The 18,523-nt window shown below is 37.8% G+C and overlaps 1 protein-coding gene across 3 annotated transcripts in view; it reads right to left on the reverse strand.

Moving 5' to 3' along the window:
• Positions 1 to 18,523, reverse strand: part of MAGI2 (membrane associated guanylate kinase, WW and PDZ domain containing 2) — a 712,008-nt gene that overhangs the window by 240,356 nt on the left and 453,129 nt on the right. For all 3 annotated transcript variants that reach the window (XM_083859300.1, XM_083859301.1, XM_083859299.1), the window contains exon 4: positions 2,942 to 3,157. In XM_083859300.1, the coding sequence (XP_083715426.1) occupies positions 2,942 to 3,157 (216 nt within the window). The remainder of the gene's footprint in view (positions 1 to 2,941; positions 3,158 to 18,523) is intronic.

Raw genomic sequence — 18,523 nt, forward strand, 5'->3', positions numbered from 1 at the left:
TTACATTTCAAAATTTTTTTCTTTTTATTTTATATCAACAGATCAGAGACAAATAGCTCAAACAAAAAAGTAAGGCATTTAGGCATATAATTTACTAAAGCTGGATAAGGTAAAACCCACCTCCCAAATCACACTATTTTGTCCTGAGAGAACTTGATCCAGGATGAATGACTGAGAGTGCTCCATCCTAAAAGGGCCAAAAGCCCCATCTTGAAGCACTGAGAAGTATTCCTGGTGGCTTCTGGGCTGAGGACAGGTGACACAAATCAGAAATTATAAACATATTGGGCAGACAATTATGGTCACTTTGTCCATATACAGCTGTCTCAGAGAAATCTGATAGACATGAAGCAAGGCATATGGAAGGTATTAATGAAAAATTGCTAAAGCTCAACACTTGCAAAGATTATGCCAAGAGAAACTGAAAAGTTGCTTGAAAATTCAGACCAAAAGCACAAAGATCTCTGTAACCACAGATATCACTTAATTGGTCTGATAAGGATGGGGATTTTTTCTTCACAATCATCTCAGATCTGCTACAACTTCAGCCTCGTGGTCCTATGTGTTAGAATGGTCCTTTCAATTGACAGGCTCGGATATGCAGTTAATTAGCCATTAAATTGCTGAGCATCTATAAAAAATGAATCAATGTTTCAGATGTCCCAGGAGTCCTATAATTAATAAAAGCCTCCTCCTGGAAGTGACATATTTAAAATAGAGCACACTTTCTAAAAGAATTGGCAATAACAAATGTCCTACCTTGGCTGATTTCTATAAAAACTAAAATGCTCTCACCACCAAGATTTTAAAAATAAATAAATAAATTGAAATATTCTGTTTTTCCTGATTCTTTAAAGACACAAACTACAAATGCAGTGACATTTTAGAGGTGACTAAGCCTCTGTCAGCTCACAGAGAAAATGACTGCAGTAACGGGGTCTGTGGGAGCCACACTGCCCAACAAAGGCAACACAGCATGTATGTACAGAGCTGCTTTGCTCCAATCCCCAAAGTCCTCAATCAGTGTAACTGAACAACAAAACCCTGCTTATAAAACCATGAGAGCCAACACAGGCACTGCTTGTTCTGCTGGCCACACCGACAGGATTTACTTTGAGGGGGAGAGGAGGGGGAAGGGGGGCTGTCTTACACCCATGCCCATGTATTTCATTTTGTTACACAGCACATGCCAGTGCCTGCCTCTTGGGTGCTGCCTAGTCATTGTTCACACAGAAATTGCCTGGGAGAAGCATATTATAGGTGCAGAATGCAAGGAAAAATGCAGGTAAATATTGCCTCTTGATCCACTTGGAGCTGAAACATATTGTCCTGGAAATTGCTCCTCAGCAATGGTCCCGTATGTGGCACATTTCAAATAACTACAAAGGATGATCTTTCTAACGATTTCTACAATACACATCAGAGACCAAATCCTGCCTTTGCCTCCTTCTCTGTGGAAGTATCCTGGCAACAGCAGCAGCGCTGATGTTAGAATCTCTGGGCTTCATCCTTTCCTGCTTAGCTGTGCAGGGAAGGCACTTAGAGCCAGAGCAATGCCAACAGATGCACTCCTGTGTGGAAGGGATGAGCAAGGCTTGTGCAGCATGTGGTGCCAGTGGCCAGGGAGCAATACTCCAGCCCTTTGGAGAGCCAAGGGGAAGAACCAGACCCACCCTCACCCCACTGCTCCTGGACACCCCTGGTAGATGGGGATGGATTCTGCACAGAAATTCTCCTTATATGTAATGTCAGGCAACAGCTAAAGAAAATTATGTGGCAAAATCATCCTGCACGGGAAGATATCAAATTCACTATACTTTGTAATGAAGCAGGAATTTAAAAGGTATATATAGACTTTGGAATATGAAAATCCTTCTACAGAGCTTAGAAGATAAGGTAATAGATTTTTTGTTTCACAGTAACCTATACATTTAAAGAACTTGCAATATTTCATTTTATGTTCTCATCTATGCGATTGTCACTAGACTTCTTCAACAATCTGTTTCTGAATTTCTAAGTTTACCGAAAAGGATTCACAGCTTGATTTCTCAGACATATAAAAATCTGAATTCTTTAATTTTCTACATGAACAACAACAAAAGAGTTTCTTAAATTCTATTTCAGGATGAGAATGATTAAATTCTGTAAAATATTGTCTTGCTGAGAGGTTGAGGGGAAAGTTGATTACTTGCTTCAGAATAGGCTGGAGTGCTCTCACTTGAGATACCCCTCAGTATCCAGAACCCCTTTTTTTTTCTGAAGCACTGTGATCCAAGCAGTAAAACAACAATTTTCTTTCAGGACTTGACATCTGAAACCCTTATCAGCTTTATGCAGGCTGTGAAACATTTCTGAAAAGTCTCCTCCAGATAGTATTGCCAGCTAAGTTTTAATGGCACTGCCACAACTTTGTTAACGTGATGTCTTTAGCCTTCCACTACATTGCTAAGTCTTCATGACAGTTTACAAAAGTTCATTTCATAAAGTGCTGAACAATCTTGTGAGTGTCACCATTTGAGAACAAGAAAATCCAAAACACAGAGACTATTTATCTGAACAAATTGCAGTTCTCTAGACTCCCTCTATAGTCAACAAGGAGGAACAGGAACTTGTGAATAATATCCTAACCTAGAAATCTAAACCAGGTCACAATAAATGCTCAGAAAGAAGGTATTTTTCTCTTTGGTCTATAAAGAGGGTTCAAAGAGACTAGTTCAGAGACAGAAATTTTTACAGTAGCTGAGGTAAGTGAAATGTCTCCCCAAAAAAGAGGTCAAGTAATTTTTTTTTAGGCTTCAGAAAAATCCTAATATTCAGGATTCCTGCCTTCCCCTCTTGCAAGAACATCCTTACCTGCACATGCATATTCTCACTGCAGAAGGAGGTAACTGAGGACTTTGAATAACAGAAACTCACTGCAAAGTAAGAAGGAAGAACAGACCTGGCGTTACTGTCACGTCATTTCCATTGACCACAGGCCTTTCTTCCTCTTCTTCCTCTGGTGGTTCAATGCCTGTCTTCTCCATATTGCTCACAGACTTATTCCTTTTACGTTTGCCTTCAGCCCCGGGAGTGGCACCTGGGAGGATCTGGTCTGTCACATTTAACAGCAATGGAGCCGGTTCTGCTGGAGGCTTTGGAGTGCCGTAATAGTTGTCTGGAAAGAAAGGAAAAGGAATAACACATAAGATTGCAGAAATACAGAGACTGCTGCTGCTTCTTCTTTTGTCTTAGATTAACAGATGTGTGAGGTAGGATCTGGCCCATCAGCTAAAATAAAGAATAGTTCAAAATGTTTTCTGCAAAATGGAATGTTTACCTTTCCTGAAATGGTAATTAATTTTCTTGGTGGTAGTACAAGTGATGCAATCATACTCACAAACATGTATCTTATTAACAATGTCTGAAACTATAACAGGTTAAGTTTTCATTCCTCTCATCCAAATACCTGACTGACTAGTAGTGTACCAGAGCTGTTCTCTTATTTCAAATCATTAGTTAGGACAAACTAGTTTTGCAATATTTATGCCACAAAACAAAAGTTTCTTAAGGATCAAAATGATGATAAGAATATCGATAATTTATTATGTTATTTCATTTTCACTCCCTCAAATTATCTCACCTGCTTATAAAGTAAAAAGTTATCCAATGATTCAGGGATTTGCAGTTTTCAGTAACACTTTCACTATCTTGTTTTTCATATTTGTCAAATTTTTGCTATTCATGACTTCAAAATTTGCAATAGTTAATGCTAATATATTTTCAAAGAAAGTTGAAACCTTATGCTTTAGGGCTTAACATTACCTCAAGGTACTAAGGAATTCTGAGAAGACTTAAGGTGGCTGACAGATTACCCTCTATTTGTGTCTCCTGAAATTTCTGGCAACTTCCTCTGAGTCATCTACTTTCAGTCAGAAGGATTATTAGATTAGATGGACCACGGTCCCATCTTATCTATCAATATCTGTATGTTTGCATTTCTACCACATCTGATCTCAAAATTAGTGTCCTACTGATACCACAAACTATTCATTAAAAATATGGTTAAAAATAGATCAGTAAAATAACTAAAAAGCATTTTTTAAAGCATGAGCTTTCTAGAAAGAAACATCAATAGTAATATAAGATGCAAAGATGAAAATATGGGGTTTATGCAGTTATCTTTTTTCATCTGTAAGCTGTATTGAAGGGCAATAAACAGGTTGTTTTACAAGTAGATTTACAGCAGTTATTATGGGAAACTAAAAATACTGTCCAGGTCTGAGAGACTTTCCCCGTTCTAACCTCTCCTGGCTTTGTCCCCTCAGCCCTGCACCCCCTCTCAAAAAAAAAAAAAAAAAAACCACCAAAAAACCAAAAAACTCCAAACAAACAAAAAACCACAAACCACCTCTGTAAGCACATCAAGCTGATGTCAATATTTGTAGATTGACAAATTATGTAGATTGACCTTATGACCATTTTTAAATTTCTTATCCCACTATTTAGGACTTCTCTATGATCAAATAGCAGCAGCAACTCTCAATATTATTGTAACCAGACATAGGCATGGCAAAAAAAAAAAAAAAAGGCATATGTTATACATGCACAGCAAACCATCATAAAATACATTTTGCAGGCAGAGTAAAAGTTATTACTGGCACTTGTATTTCTGTGTTTCCAAGGACTTTAAATGTTCAGCCACATGACCACCTCAATACAGGTAAGTAACTGAACAGCCTCGCAACTTCTGAATACTCAATGAATTTCTCACAGCAGTGTAGCAAAACAATATTAATAACAGATATTTCTCTAATTGTAATTCACAGTAAAAATATACTGTGTTAAATGACACTTATAGTCACTCTGGACTTAGGGATGTCTGAATGAAACTTTGACTTGCTGCAGATTTTCTTTGGGTTTTGTGAGATGGCAGCAGGTTTAACCAAGAGCTCCAGTAGGGCAATGAGATATGGCTCTGTAGGGGTGACTCTGCCTGCCAGAGTTAATGCAGGGGAGAAGGATTTGGAGTCTAAGGGGGAGAAAGGAAATCTACATTGATCCACTCACCAAACTGTACCTCCAAAAAATGTCAAGATCACATCTATTTGCAGTCAAATTTCTATGTTCTATGCTCTGACAGTACAGGCTGTTTTGAGAGCATCTGAAAACCAAGAGTGCTCAGTTGGAAGCCTACTTTTACATTGCTCTAAGATCATGTTACCTTTATTGGTGAGATGAGTGTCAGAAATATCACATATATTGAAAAAAGCATTCCTCAATTAAAAAAGCTTCCTGGCCTAAGCCATTTTGCCAGTCTCAATCAGTGCTTCAGAGTCCTTAAGCCTGACAAAATTTGTCAAATATGCACTGATTTCCACTGGGTCCATAAATATCAGAAGATATATCTCAGAGATATCATACCAGTGTGACACAAACTGTGAAACTAAAGTGAAGTGAAGGCTTATTTCCTTTGTTCTTAGTTTTGTCATTGTCATACAAAATTGACTGCAGTAGTAATTAGCAGTAGTAGATGAGGTGTTTTAACTGAAGGACACTCTCACGTTATTTTAAAATATTAGATGCTTTTTCTCTTTGACTGACTGTATGCATTAGTGAGAGCTAGAGATAAAATTCACAGGAAAAATTAAAAATCTATGAATATCACATACATAAAACTATAAGAAAAAACTGCACATGTAAGATCAGGGACCAAAGAGGATTTAACTCATTCTGTTTCAAAGTGTAAATGTATAATTTCCAACTTCTGTCCTATAATGTAACACTTTATGTGCTTTAAAATCCAGTAACCAATGAGTTAAAAGTGAGTTTTAAATTATTTATTGCCAGCTACTTATTGATCTATACCTTTAATTCAAAAACATGCACAAACAATGCAAATAAAAATAAGAAACTATACACATACTGATACAATCAGCTTGTCATGAAAAAATTAGTTAAACTCCAATGGAAAAAATATATAGGGTGAGAGATAAAGCCATTTCAATGAAGGAACATTTCTCCATTACAGAAAAAATAGAATCAATGTAAACTGTATCTTTTATCAAGAAGAAATTCTCAGTTTTTTGAAACTCCTTACTTAAGACTTGGGACATTAGAGATAATAGGAGACTCTCATAAAACCTTGGCAAATGTCACATCTAGGCATAATACAGAGACTAAAGGTTTAAAACTCATAACTTTTGTTGCCATGAAAATTTGAAAATCTCTGATCTTTTTTTCATCTTCCCTGAACAGGGCCAGGGCTGGTTCAATAGGTTATTGTTGAAACACTAATCATAAGGTAGTGAAATTCATTTTCATGTTGGTAAAAATTGGACCACCAAATAAACAATTTCAACTGTATTTAATTTTAAAAAAGGAATTGTTTAAAAAAAATAAAGAAAAAAAAGGAAGTGTACTAGAAGAAAACATAAATCCCATGCTCATTGGCAGTCAGAAAAAAACAGCAGTTAAGAGTTTTCAAAAAAAAAGAATGGAGCACAAAACAGACGACACCTTTACAGCACTATACAAAACCACATAGTACCCTCTCTTTTGTACACTGCCTGCTGTTCTGGTACTTGCCTCTCAAAAATTACATGGGGGAACTAAAGAAGGGCAATTAAAGCTTGGAACTGCTTAAATTGATTTTGAGTTTTCAGCTTGGAAATGGGACAACTGAGGGGGGATATGGCAGATATGTATAAAAACAGGACAACCCTGGGAAAGTGCCTAGAAAATCAATGAATGGATGCTTGGCTGCCCACTACTTGAGAACAAGAGGATGCCCAATAAAATTAGCAAGTTTAAAACAAGGAAAAGAAGTGGGATTTTTTTTACACAGCATAAGAGAATAGTGGCATTCACTGTCAGATGCTGCCACTATCATAAATGCAGTTAAAAAGCAATTATACAAAGTCATAGAAGAAAAAAAAGACCATAAAAGCCTATTAAACGTAAAGGTACAAATTCTGAATCAAGAGTTCCACACAATCAGATTGGTAGAGTGCAGAATGTAACTCTGCATGCTTTCCATGTTCTTGTATTTTATGCCTTAATATCTTACAGGTCTCTTCCAATCTCAGTGATTCTGTGGTCTATCAAGGGGCAGTAGTAGAGACAGTTTCCCTCCATTTGACTAAGTGCAGCTGCCCTTTACTCAGGTCTCTCCTTGTTTACCCAAAAAAATGTGTGTGTACTCACCTGCCAACCCTGCACAGTCAAGAGGTCAGTTTAAACCCAAGTGAAGTTCTTCGTGCTGGGCCTGAATCAAAGCCTCTGTTGTAGACAGGCAGTGCAGAAAAAGCCCCACTGCTGGATCCATCTGGCTGCTGCTCCTGATTGCTTCAGTACTCCCAGCTGGTTCTGAGAGCAGCTGAGTACTGAAGATGGTCTGGCCTAACCTACTTGACTTGGCTGCTAAAGCAGCTTGGAAGCCATGGCACAATGACAATTATTACCAATCCCTTGCCACCCCTGAGCTGTATGAACCCTGGTCAGCGCCCTGATTCTGCAAGGAAGAGTCAGACAAATTAATGGGTAGGCTTGCTCTGATGGCAGAGGCCAGATAAGGAAGACAGAAAGTCACAAGAAGCAGAAAAATGAGGAAACAAGGAGGATGAAACAGATTGCTTTTTTTCCTTAACTTTAGTTCACCTATGTCAGGATGTAGTAAGACTTATTTTATCGATAAAGTGTTTGATGATAAAGCAATATCCTGACTTGCTTCCTGAGAAAATGTAAGCCTTTGTGGACAAAAAAAGGAGCATTTGGGTGGTAGTAAAGAAGCAGAAAAATCCTCTTGCTGAAATGATAACAAGACTCAGATATACTGACAGTGCCCATACTGCTGTCCTTGACACCCAGTGATCCCAGTTAACTGGGCACAGTTTTAAATGTGTCTCCCATGTTGTGCTTTACTTTGTGCTCCATTGCAGGGACTGACCTACATGCATTTTCCTCTGCCTGATCTTTCCAGTCCCTCTCCCTTTCTGTGAGGAATGATCCAAAATGCAGCACAGAGTGAATATCTCCACTTGCCACCCTTCTGGAAGGAGAAGGGAGAGGAAGGGCGTTGTGCCAGGTCTGCACTCCAGCCTGTGGAGGAGGATGTGCTCCTTTAGCTCCTGGACAGGCCAGCCTGAACCATCAGGTTGTGGAGAAAGGGGATCTTTGCTGAGAGCACCCTTTGCCTCCTGAAACTCCACTGATCTCATCTAAGAAATTAAAAACTCTAGTTTAAAAAATGTGTTATGCAAAGTTAAACAGCGATGAGAAATTAGGAAATTATAGTAAAAATGAACAACCAGACAGAAAACAAGAGGTGTGCCAGAGCCAGAAGCTTTTAGGATGAATACTTCCAGCTCTGGTGTGACTCACATTCTGAGCCCAGAGCAGAGACACATTTCTTTTCACACTTATTTTTAGAGCGAGATGAAACAATACTCAGCTACAAATACACACCTGCCTCTGCTTATTCAGCACCCTCATCTAGATTGATCTGTCTTTTTTTGTTTATACAGCTTTGAATTGCTGAAGTATCAGTCAAAATTATATGAGTCAGCCACAACTCTAGGAAATGAAAGACAAACCTTATTTTTCAGTTATGAGAACAATAACTGCAAATGTTATGACGAATATTAAACATCTACATATTTGCTTTTGTGATCACTGACTATTGATAATAAATTAAAGGGAAGTACTCTTAAGTCTAATTATTGCCTAGATTTGAGTTACATTTGATATTTTAACAGTTCACAAATAAATGGAAGTGTAATAGATTACAATGGTATAGAGAGTTTTAGATAGGCAGAAACGAGTTTAATTTTCAATAAAATAATAATGTGAACAAATATGAATATTTTATAATTTGATTAAAAGAAGATGGCTGAATTTATTTATGACTAGAAGCCAACTGTATGCAACAAGAAGCATCTGTTCATGATTTATGTCTGTTTACAATCAGTATCCAGATGAAGACTGGTGACAAGTGGTGTCCCTCAGGGGTCCATATTGGGAAAAATAGTGTTTAATATCTTCATCAGTGACATCACCAGTGGAACTGTGTGTACTCTCAGCACATTTGCAGATGACACCAAGCTGAGTGGTTTGGTTGCACCTGAAGAACAGGGTGCTGTCCAAAGTGATCTGGACAAGCTCCAGAAGTGGGTCCAGGAGCCCATCCCATGAGGTTTAACAAGACCAACTGCAAGGTGCTGCACCTGGGGTGGGGCAACCCCAGTGTCAGCACAGGTGGGAGATGAACAGATCGACAGCAGTCCTGCCAAGAAGGACTTGGAGGTGCTGGTGGAAGAAAATCTGGACATGACCTGGCAATGTGCACTCACAGCCCAGAAAACCAACTGGATCCTGGGCAGCATCCAAAGCAGTTTGGGCAGCAGGGCAGGGGAGGGATTCTGCCCCTCTGCTCTGCTCTCATGAGACCCCACCTGCAGTGCTGCATCCAGCCCTGGGGTCCCAGCACAAGAAAGACACGGACCTGTTGGAGCAAGTCCAGAGGACAGACACAAAAGTGATGCACCACTCCATGAGGACAGGCTGAGAGTGAGAGTTGAGTTTGTTCATGCTGGAGAAGAGAGGACTCCAGGAAGACCTTATTGTGGCCAGTCAGTACCTAAAGGGGGCTTAAAAGGATGACTTTTTAGAAAGACATGTTGCAATAGGACAAGGAATAATGGTTTTAAAGTAAAAGAGGGTAGATTCAGACTCAATAATAAAGAAGTCATTTTCTTATTGTAAGGATGGTGAAAGAGTGAAAGTTTTCCAGAGAGGTAATAGATGTCCCACACCTGGAAACATTTAAAGTCAACTTGGACAAGGCTCTGAGGAACCTGATGATGCTGAAGATGTCCCTGCTCATTGAAGTGGGTTGGACTAGATGACCATTAAAGGTCTTCTCCTACTCAAACTTTTCTATGATTCTATAAAAATCAATGATATTTTCTTAACAAGATATTTATTTCTTAACTTAACCTGCTTTGGAGTATGTAAATGCACTATTTGGTCTATATTCACTCTACCTAGCTCTAAGTGTTTAACTGATGGAGTGTATAATTGGCATTAAGTAAAGCAATCATCTTCCAGGAAGTGCTTAAAAAAGAAAAATCTCCATCTATAATGACCCCCAGCCTGCGAGCCCTGGGACATCAAGCTGATGTCTGCTGCTGTAGAGTCTATACCTTGCACATTCTTGGGATCTAAGTTTAAGTGTAACTTAAACTTTCTTGCTGTCCAGAAGACAGCAAGAAAACAAGCTCATGGTTTTGGTATTATTTGGGGCAGGCCCAGCACACTGGCAGTACAGCCAGCAGGGTACCACCATATGAGGTTGGTAGTCTTTCAAATTTTGTGTGAAGTTTACCTGGAAAATATGTCCCAAGAATATGGGTTGCAGATATTTTCTTTGAAGGATTTAGTATTAAAACCATGGAAAGACTGCAAAAGACCTCTAGGATCATCAATATATGTTAACACAGCACTGCCGTGTTCACCTCTAACCACATCCCTAAGTGCCACAACTACAAGTTCATGAGCATTTTCAGGGATGGTGACTTAAACCGCTTTCCTGAGCATCATTTGCATGCAATAGACGTCATAGACAAGAAGAATTCTTAAATGCAGGTTCTGTGGCGTTCCATGAACTAAGCATGTGGTATCACCATGCTCTCACTTCCCTGTGCACACACATCACTTGGCCACAGATGTATGTCTAATCAATTGCCAGCTCCTTGTGAAATCACTTCATTCTAACATTTCTGATCATCTGTATATGTAATATAGAGCTTTTTTTTGTATGTGTTTTATTCTACAGTAAAAATACACAAGTATAGAATATTCTAAAACTGAAAAATTGCCTTCTCTGTATTTTTACAAACATCTTATAAAATTCCTAAAGAGGAAAAGAGTACATAGACTTTGTTAAAATATAATTAGTGATGTATTTTAACAAAATCCAAGACAATTACCACCTCCTTAAGGAAGTCTAGCAAACTTCTTTTCACCCACTCACCCTGAGTAATTTATTTTGACGGGTGACTATACTATAATTAGGGCTTTTTTTAATCATTGCTGTAAGGTTGGGTGAGTAGATTTTGTTCTTGGGTTCATACATTTTCATGACGGTTTTGCAAAGCTGCTTGATGGATTAAAGTTGCAGAACTCTTACTGTGACTCCAAAGAAAGTGGAATTAAAAAACGAAGCCTTCTGAAGCCTTTAGATTTTAGATTTACATTGGTGCTATTTTTACTCATGAACTTGTGTCATTAAAATGCCAAAGAAGTAGGAAAGGTTATAGTTCAGATATCCCAAAATTCAGGGGAAAAAAGTTATTAAATATAGATTTACAGATACGTCTTTAAACAACAGCTTTTACTTCTATTGTGTTCTCTGAAATATTCACTAGCTAAGTTATACTTTACCTATGATCTTTGTGGCTACTTTTAGTTTCTTTTAGACAGAAGACCGAAGGTCCCAGAGATATCTTTTCTCTTTTTTTACTAACTAAGCCTTTGAATCCAGATTTCTTAGTTCTCTGAGCCTTGCTGTTAAATTAAAGTCCAAGTTAAAAATACAGATTAAAATTTATTTACTTTGGGAGTGCTGTCTGAATGAGTTACACACGATACACAGAACTAATTCCATACTCGTTGGATATCGACATCCCCAGGGCTACTTGTTACAAAGTCTGTTTTTTCTCCCTTTTCTCTTTCCTAACTGCATTGGGCTTCAGCTATAAATCAAGCTACTTGAAAGAAATACTTTTTGGACATCCCAGGATTCTGTTAGAACAGATGTGTCAGAGTTATTGCCTGTGCATTCCCAAGAAACACTTCAGCATTTTCTGGCAGGGGCTATCCAGCTGTTTCCCAGGGGCTGGGGGATTTTTGATGCCTTGTGTTGCTGTGCCTCTTCCCCAGACAGAATTCTCATTTGGGTTGGTCCCTGCAGCTCCTGTTAACAGACATTAGGCAAATATGCTAACTTCGGTGTCAAGTAATGACATTTTAATAACTGGCTTCAGGATTGTCTATTCATCTACATTAAAATTAAGTCACTAATTATAGCTGAGGATTTTTGCCCAAGAGTGTTCTGGCCCCCAATGAATGCAATAGCAGAGGAAGTTTCTAAATTCACAAATACAGCATTGGAGACAAGACAGGCTGTCAAACCTTCCAACATGACAAAACTGCTGTTCTCTTACTGTTGGACACCAACTGCCCCCAATAAGAACATCTCTTTTCCATCCATACAGACTAGGAAAGACTTTATAAGTAAGGATATATGATTTTGTTTTTTATTTCTTGATTGGTATTTTTGAAGATAAATATCAGTAGCAAACAAATATTCTCAACATTAAGGTGGTGATAGAATACGCCAGATACGTATAGGCCATGGTCTGATTTTCAGAAATTTTGAAGATCCCAAAATTAAGACGCACATAAATTAGTTCTCATTTAAAAAGATATATTTTCCTCAGAGGTATCATTTCACACTTTAGTGTATTTCAGAGAGTTTAGACTTCCAAGATTTCTTCATCACTGTTTCCATAGCTCCATTTTACATAGCTGCTTTTCCTTTTCATGAAAGTATTCTTTTTTTCTCCCACCTTTTTAAGTACTAGGGTGGCTTTATCCTATAAATACTCTGCATTCCTTAGATTTTGCTAATTAATCTTTTAGCTGTTTGCTCATCTACAAATTTAGGCACATATGCAAGACTAATCCCTAAAGCTCTATGTAAGAGTACAAGAAGCAAGTACAAAGAACAATTTCACCTTTACGAATCAGGCACTGCCTGAACTGTTTTCATCATCCCTTTAATTTCTACCAAAACCAACTGTGTGAACAGATACAATCCTCTTGAGTATTAAATCTCTCACAGCTGGGAAATAACAGTTTTCCTGTCAGATGTGGGAATCCCACAGGTTGAAAGTGTAAATACCTTTCAGATAAAGTAACTATAAACCTGTGTTGAGTCTAGGTGGAGGTGGCTACAGAGAGGGAACTGTCTTGCTTTAAGATTCCTCTAAGATTAAGGTCCTGACCTTATTTCTCCCAAATATTCTTCAAGTTTATATTTCTTGCTGAGAAGCAGAACACATCAGTTTTAGATTATGGCCTAGAAGAGAGAGGACTGCTTATCAGATGCAGCAGAGTGCTGAACACACTGCACATCATCCCACATCTCCCAACCACCAGCAAATATGAAATGACCTTTAACTTTCATAATTTGATCTTCTGCTGAGCACAGTGTACCAGGAGTGAAAAATCTAGACAGACCTCTTGAGAAGGCTACTCTTAAGGAAAATCACTGACAAAGGGCCAGGATTGAATAATTAATACAAAATGGAATTTGGACTTAAAAATTAGGAATCACAAAGGTATGAATGCAGGCTATTGGAACAAGATTATGCAACAGCTTGATAAATACATTAGTAATTGTTTTATAGTGTTCTGCACACTTTAAAGCAATTCTGTCATCCAACCTTGTTCTAAAAAGCAGCAGTGTAATCTGAAACCTCTGCTTTCCCAGAAAAGAGACATGGTTCAAATCCTAAACAGTATGTTTGCTGCAGCTAAGCACAGATACTGAGATACTTCCTCCCACCACACTTAACTTTTTAATTGTGAGCTGGCTTTTGTTGTCTGCATGGGTCCCCTGAGTAATCACTTCTCCCTAAATGTGTATGTTCCCTTTGTGATACAGGGAGTGGGTTTTTACCTAATTTTCACTTTTTCTGCTTAGAAGTTCAGTATCTAAAATAACGACCTCTCTCCTCCATCTGCCCTGGTGGTGATCTTAGATGACATTAATTGATCTCTGGAGGTGTACTTGGGTTTTGGTTGTTACTTTACAAGAAGGTCTAGACACCTTTAAGCTTAGTAATGACAGAGGACATGATTCAGATCCTTAATGACCAAGGTCCAAACCCACTAAATCATGCTATTACTTTCTTCCTTCATTTAAAGATTTAGGCTAAGCAAACGGTAAGATTTTCTGCTTCCCCTTTTATATTTTATATATTATGGCTAAGATTCTTATAGAAGTAAAAATCCTTTGCCGTATTAGAGAACAGCTTGCAGCAGAGTCCCTCCCTTTTGACAGTAGTGCCTACATGGTTTTACACCCTTACAAATTATCTGGAAAGATAAGAAAAGTCTAAGAACATTTCTAGACAAAATTTTATCTAGTTCAGTCTGGGCAACAGAAATGAATGTTTCTGAAGCTTCAAAAGTCTTAAAAAGAGAAAAAAATATAAGTCTAAGGAAAGTTATCATGTTAGATGAAATTGATTACTGATTAATGCAAATCAGAGAGCCATTTTGTTGCAAATCACTATTCTTTCTACAGTCATACTGGCATTACTGCAGACATCTCAATATATAGGAGCAACTTCCTTCTGCTAAATAATAAGCAAAGCTAGAATCATTAATTGAACTGAAGGAATGGAATGTCATGCAGTGCTCATCATGTGGTTAAGAACTTTAGCACATACAGCATTGGCCCAGACTTTTTTAAGGAAAAAAGTTACAGAAAATAAAAGATGTAGCAAAACATAACAATAGCCAGTAAAATGATAAGCTTCCTATAATAAAAATAAACTGCATTTCAGTTGTACAAATTAACTATATTTCTGTAAATGGGATGAAGGAAAGGATATGCTTAGTTTGTCAGATGAAGTTTTGGTTAAAAAATGGGAATGAATTTCAAGAACACAGAGTCACTACACCAGAAGTTTCTGAGAGATTACCCATATGTTAAATCTATCCATAGTTACTACAGATCTACCTGAAAATGCCATGTGTAGGGTAGCAAGGGCCAGGTGAAGTTTATTCAAAAAATGATACTGCAGAGGTCTTACAGTCATGACAATTGTCTGATCTGTCTTTTGCCTGACATAAGAAGCTGCATTAATACCCCCATCCCTGGCTTGATCAGTACTGTGCCTCCTTCTCCTTTTTTTTTCATAGGACTTCAAGCTTATTTTAAAAGCTGTGTTTATAGACACCTTATACATTTCAGAGTAGCATTTTCTCTGTGTTATAGTTGGAAATCTGTCTCCAACTGCCTTGACAACCTTGTGAAGCCACTATAGACTGCTAATTTCATCTGACAGTTTCTTCAAACCTGAGGAAGAAAAGAGATCCCTGTAATCAATCAGTTTTTCTATTCATTTATTCAAGCTGCTACCAGAGAGTTATCTTGTCAAGTGGAGAGGTATGTAGGGAATCCTTTCCTTTTGTGCCTAAAAAGGCAGCTGCAGATTGTCCTGGATAGTCATCTTGCACAATATGAATAAATCAGATGTTCCCTATTGGTCTTCCCTTAAGGAGTTGTCAGAATAAATAAAAATACTTCTCAGAGACTCACAGTGATTCCAGGTACGAAAAACAGACTTCCAAAAAAAAAAAAAAAACCCAAACCCCAAAAGCCCCAGAGAAAAAAACCAACATAAATTATTTTCATCAACTGATTGTTATTTTGCCATATTAGTGTGAATTATCAGGGGTTTTTTAAGGTAATTTGGATTTTTAAACCTAAAATACTAAGCCATAACTAACACTTAATGGACACTCTGTGTTTCCTATTTTCCTTAAAGCCAGTAGGATAACTCTTGCTAAAGTGGTATTTTTAACCTCAATATTCTGTCTTGCCCCTGAGATGACTGAGATATGGAGCTTTACCTTTCTCATGTGAGTTTTAATCCATAACTTTACTGCCAACGAGGTCTTGTGCTACAAAAAGACATTTTAGCTCCTCCAGAGTTCAGTTACTACATAAATATCTATGACGAGGAAATCCACAGCCCCAAGAACCTGTCCTAAAACCACACAACTTACCAGTGTTAAAACACAACATTTTAAGCCAGGAAGAAAAAAGAAGGTTTAAAACCCAATTATTTTTGAATCATTCAGAAAATTTTTGATTAGAAACAAGCTGAGAGATATTGAGGAAGGAAGTAATTGATATTGCCTGGGGTGAGTTTATCACATATTAGTAGAAAAAAAACAAAACAGGGAAAGAAAGAGTTCTGAAGTTTGTAATAAAAAGCCTGTTCATGCTTGATGAGTCTTTTCTCCTTATTCTTGCTCCTAAGCTGAATAATGAAGCATTCTGGCATGCTGTTCTCCAGGCCCCACAAATTACAAACTTCACGATGTCATTCTCCCAAAAGAAGGAAAGAGTATCATTCCCTCTTCTTTCAGAAGCTAAGCCACTCACCAGGAGGGCAAGGTGAGACATTAAATAAACCCTGACCTTCCATCAATTCTTTTCTTTGGACATGAGGTGACCAAGAAAGTGGCCAGTGGTTGTAAAGAAAGTCTCATAACCACCATCAGAGCCTGGACATTTTGCCATTTGGCCAACTAGTGTTACTCAATCTCTGAGTGTGGATAGGACTGTTGGGAAAGTTGGGTAAAAATAGGTGCTTTCCACTCATTTATTGACTCTGACAGAATTTAGGCACCAATAGACACTTCGGTCCCAAGGTCATGGAGGTCTCTGCTTACGCAGTACTGCAGACATGCAGCAGCTGCCAGTGCTGACTGGATCAAGTGTTATTGGAGTTGATGGTGGCAATGTTGCCCTTAATTTACACTAGAAAGATGCAATATAAGTGTTATTCAAAACAGTGAGAGTTGTAGATCCATTTGACCAACAGCAGAAAGAACAGTTGCAAAAAGATGAAGAGTTTTTATTTTGTCTCTCAAAGAGATTATTATTATATGATATAGAATAACTGCCTGAAGGCTATTAGACAAATAATTAAAAACAGAAGTAAAGTAATTAATTGCACTTCACCAGGTTGACTGTGGGGAGAAAAAAAAAATAAGAGGTAGCTGAAAAATCTGTGCTCTTTTCATTCTCTGTCAAGGACAGCCAAATGTTTTTGATGTGTGGTCTGCACAGTCATTACAGATTGAAGCCAACATGCACAACTGTCCAAGTGTTTCTTATCTCTCTCTTTCTCATTGACACACTGTGTTGCCCCAGGCTACCTTTTGTTGGCTGTCCTTGTTTTGCCTGCCTGCCTGCTTCATTTCTGATCCTAAAATCCTGTTCTGGGGTAAAAGACTTCTCTACTTTGTCACGGATACCTCTTGACTCTGCCCTGTGAGCCAGAGGAAGCAACAAAAGGAATTAAAGTCATCTGTTTTGTTTCGAATTTATGTTTTGAAAACTGCACCTAATAAAAATTATCTTGTAATACTAGGCACTGCTTTGATCCTTTGAAAAAGCTAAAGCATTAGTGCTCTATGGAAAAAGAAAAATCAGTTTGGTTAAATAATTTAGGTAAACTATTCATCTGTGAATGAAGGAATCTTCCAACCTCTAAAATTCTGGTACAACTATGCAAATCTCTCCTGTGAAATAAACGTGTCATGATCTCAAATCCTAATTTATCAAATGTCACAGTAATTTAATTATAGCTAAATCTTCAGAGAAGACCTGTGTTTTCCACAGCCTTCATTCCACCCTGAAACTACCCTCTCACAGATATCAAGGATCTGATTTCCCTTTTGCATGAGCATCAATCAAATATTTCCACTGAAGCTAATGGACTTACTGTGTTATGAAGGAAATGCAAAGTTCAAGCATTTAAAAAGTGCAGTTCTGTGAAACAAAGGGGTTTTTTTTTGGTGATCTTTGAGTGATGGCAAGATTCACTATATTTACTCTTGCAAATGGCAAATAATCTCTTTAATTTTCATTCTGGACAGAAAATGGTTGGGAAGAGTCACAAAGTAATAACAACCTTGAACACTTACTCAACACTTTGCATTTCAAACTGCTTCAGAAATGTAAACCAATTAGGCTGTCATAATGATTTATGCTAAGGGAGACAAGAAATATGTAAACAAAGTCAAATAGAAATGCAGGGCTCCAAACTACAGTTCTGTGAATTACAAATCACTGAAAGAGCCTTCCAGGGACTTCCTGGAAAATGGAAGATAAAACTCTGGAGTAGATTGAGTAACAGCTAAGATATTGTAACCTAGTTACTGTTGAATGGTCACATCTGTCCATATGGAACACAGAACACATAAGTACACCATTTGTCTAAATAAACATTATCAGCTTCATCTCACAAATAACTATCATTCATTAGCTCATTAGTGAATTTCTTGAGATATCTGATTTACACTGCAATTACCCCTGGCAGATCTGTCTAAACTGATAACCAAAGGGCAATTAAAATCAGTACCCACGCCAGACCATTAGATGGTTTAAAGAGTAATATCTATGCTACTGGTTCCTTTTACAAGTACATTGTTAATATCAGAGGCATAAATGTTAATTAGAGTAATGACTTCATTCACCAATTTCTTTTCTACAAGGCCATTTGGATCAGAATTCAGCTTCTCTGTTTGAAAGGGCAAGTTCTTTTTAATTACGACAGCTACTCCATTGGTACTAGTAATAAATGAGAGGAGAAATGAAGGTTTCACTCACCAGGATTTTTCCACTTTTTTGTTTCTGTGTAGCATTCAGTACTTTGGAAAAAAGCTCCAGTTT

This window comes from Zosterops lateralis, assembly GCF_965231275.1.
Source record: "Zosterops lateralis genome assembly, chromosome: 4".
In the NCBI taxonomy this organism is placed as follows: Eukaryota; Metazoa; Chordata; class Aves; order Passeriformes; family Zosteropidae; genus Zosterops; species Zosterops lateralis.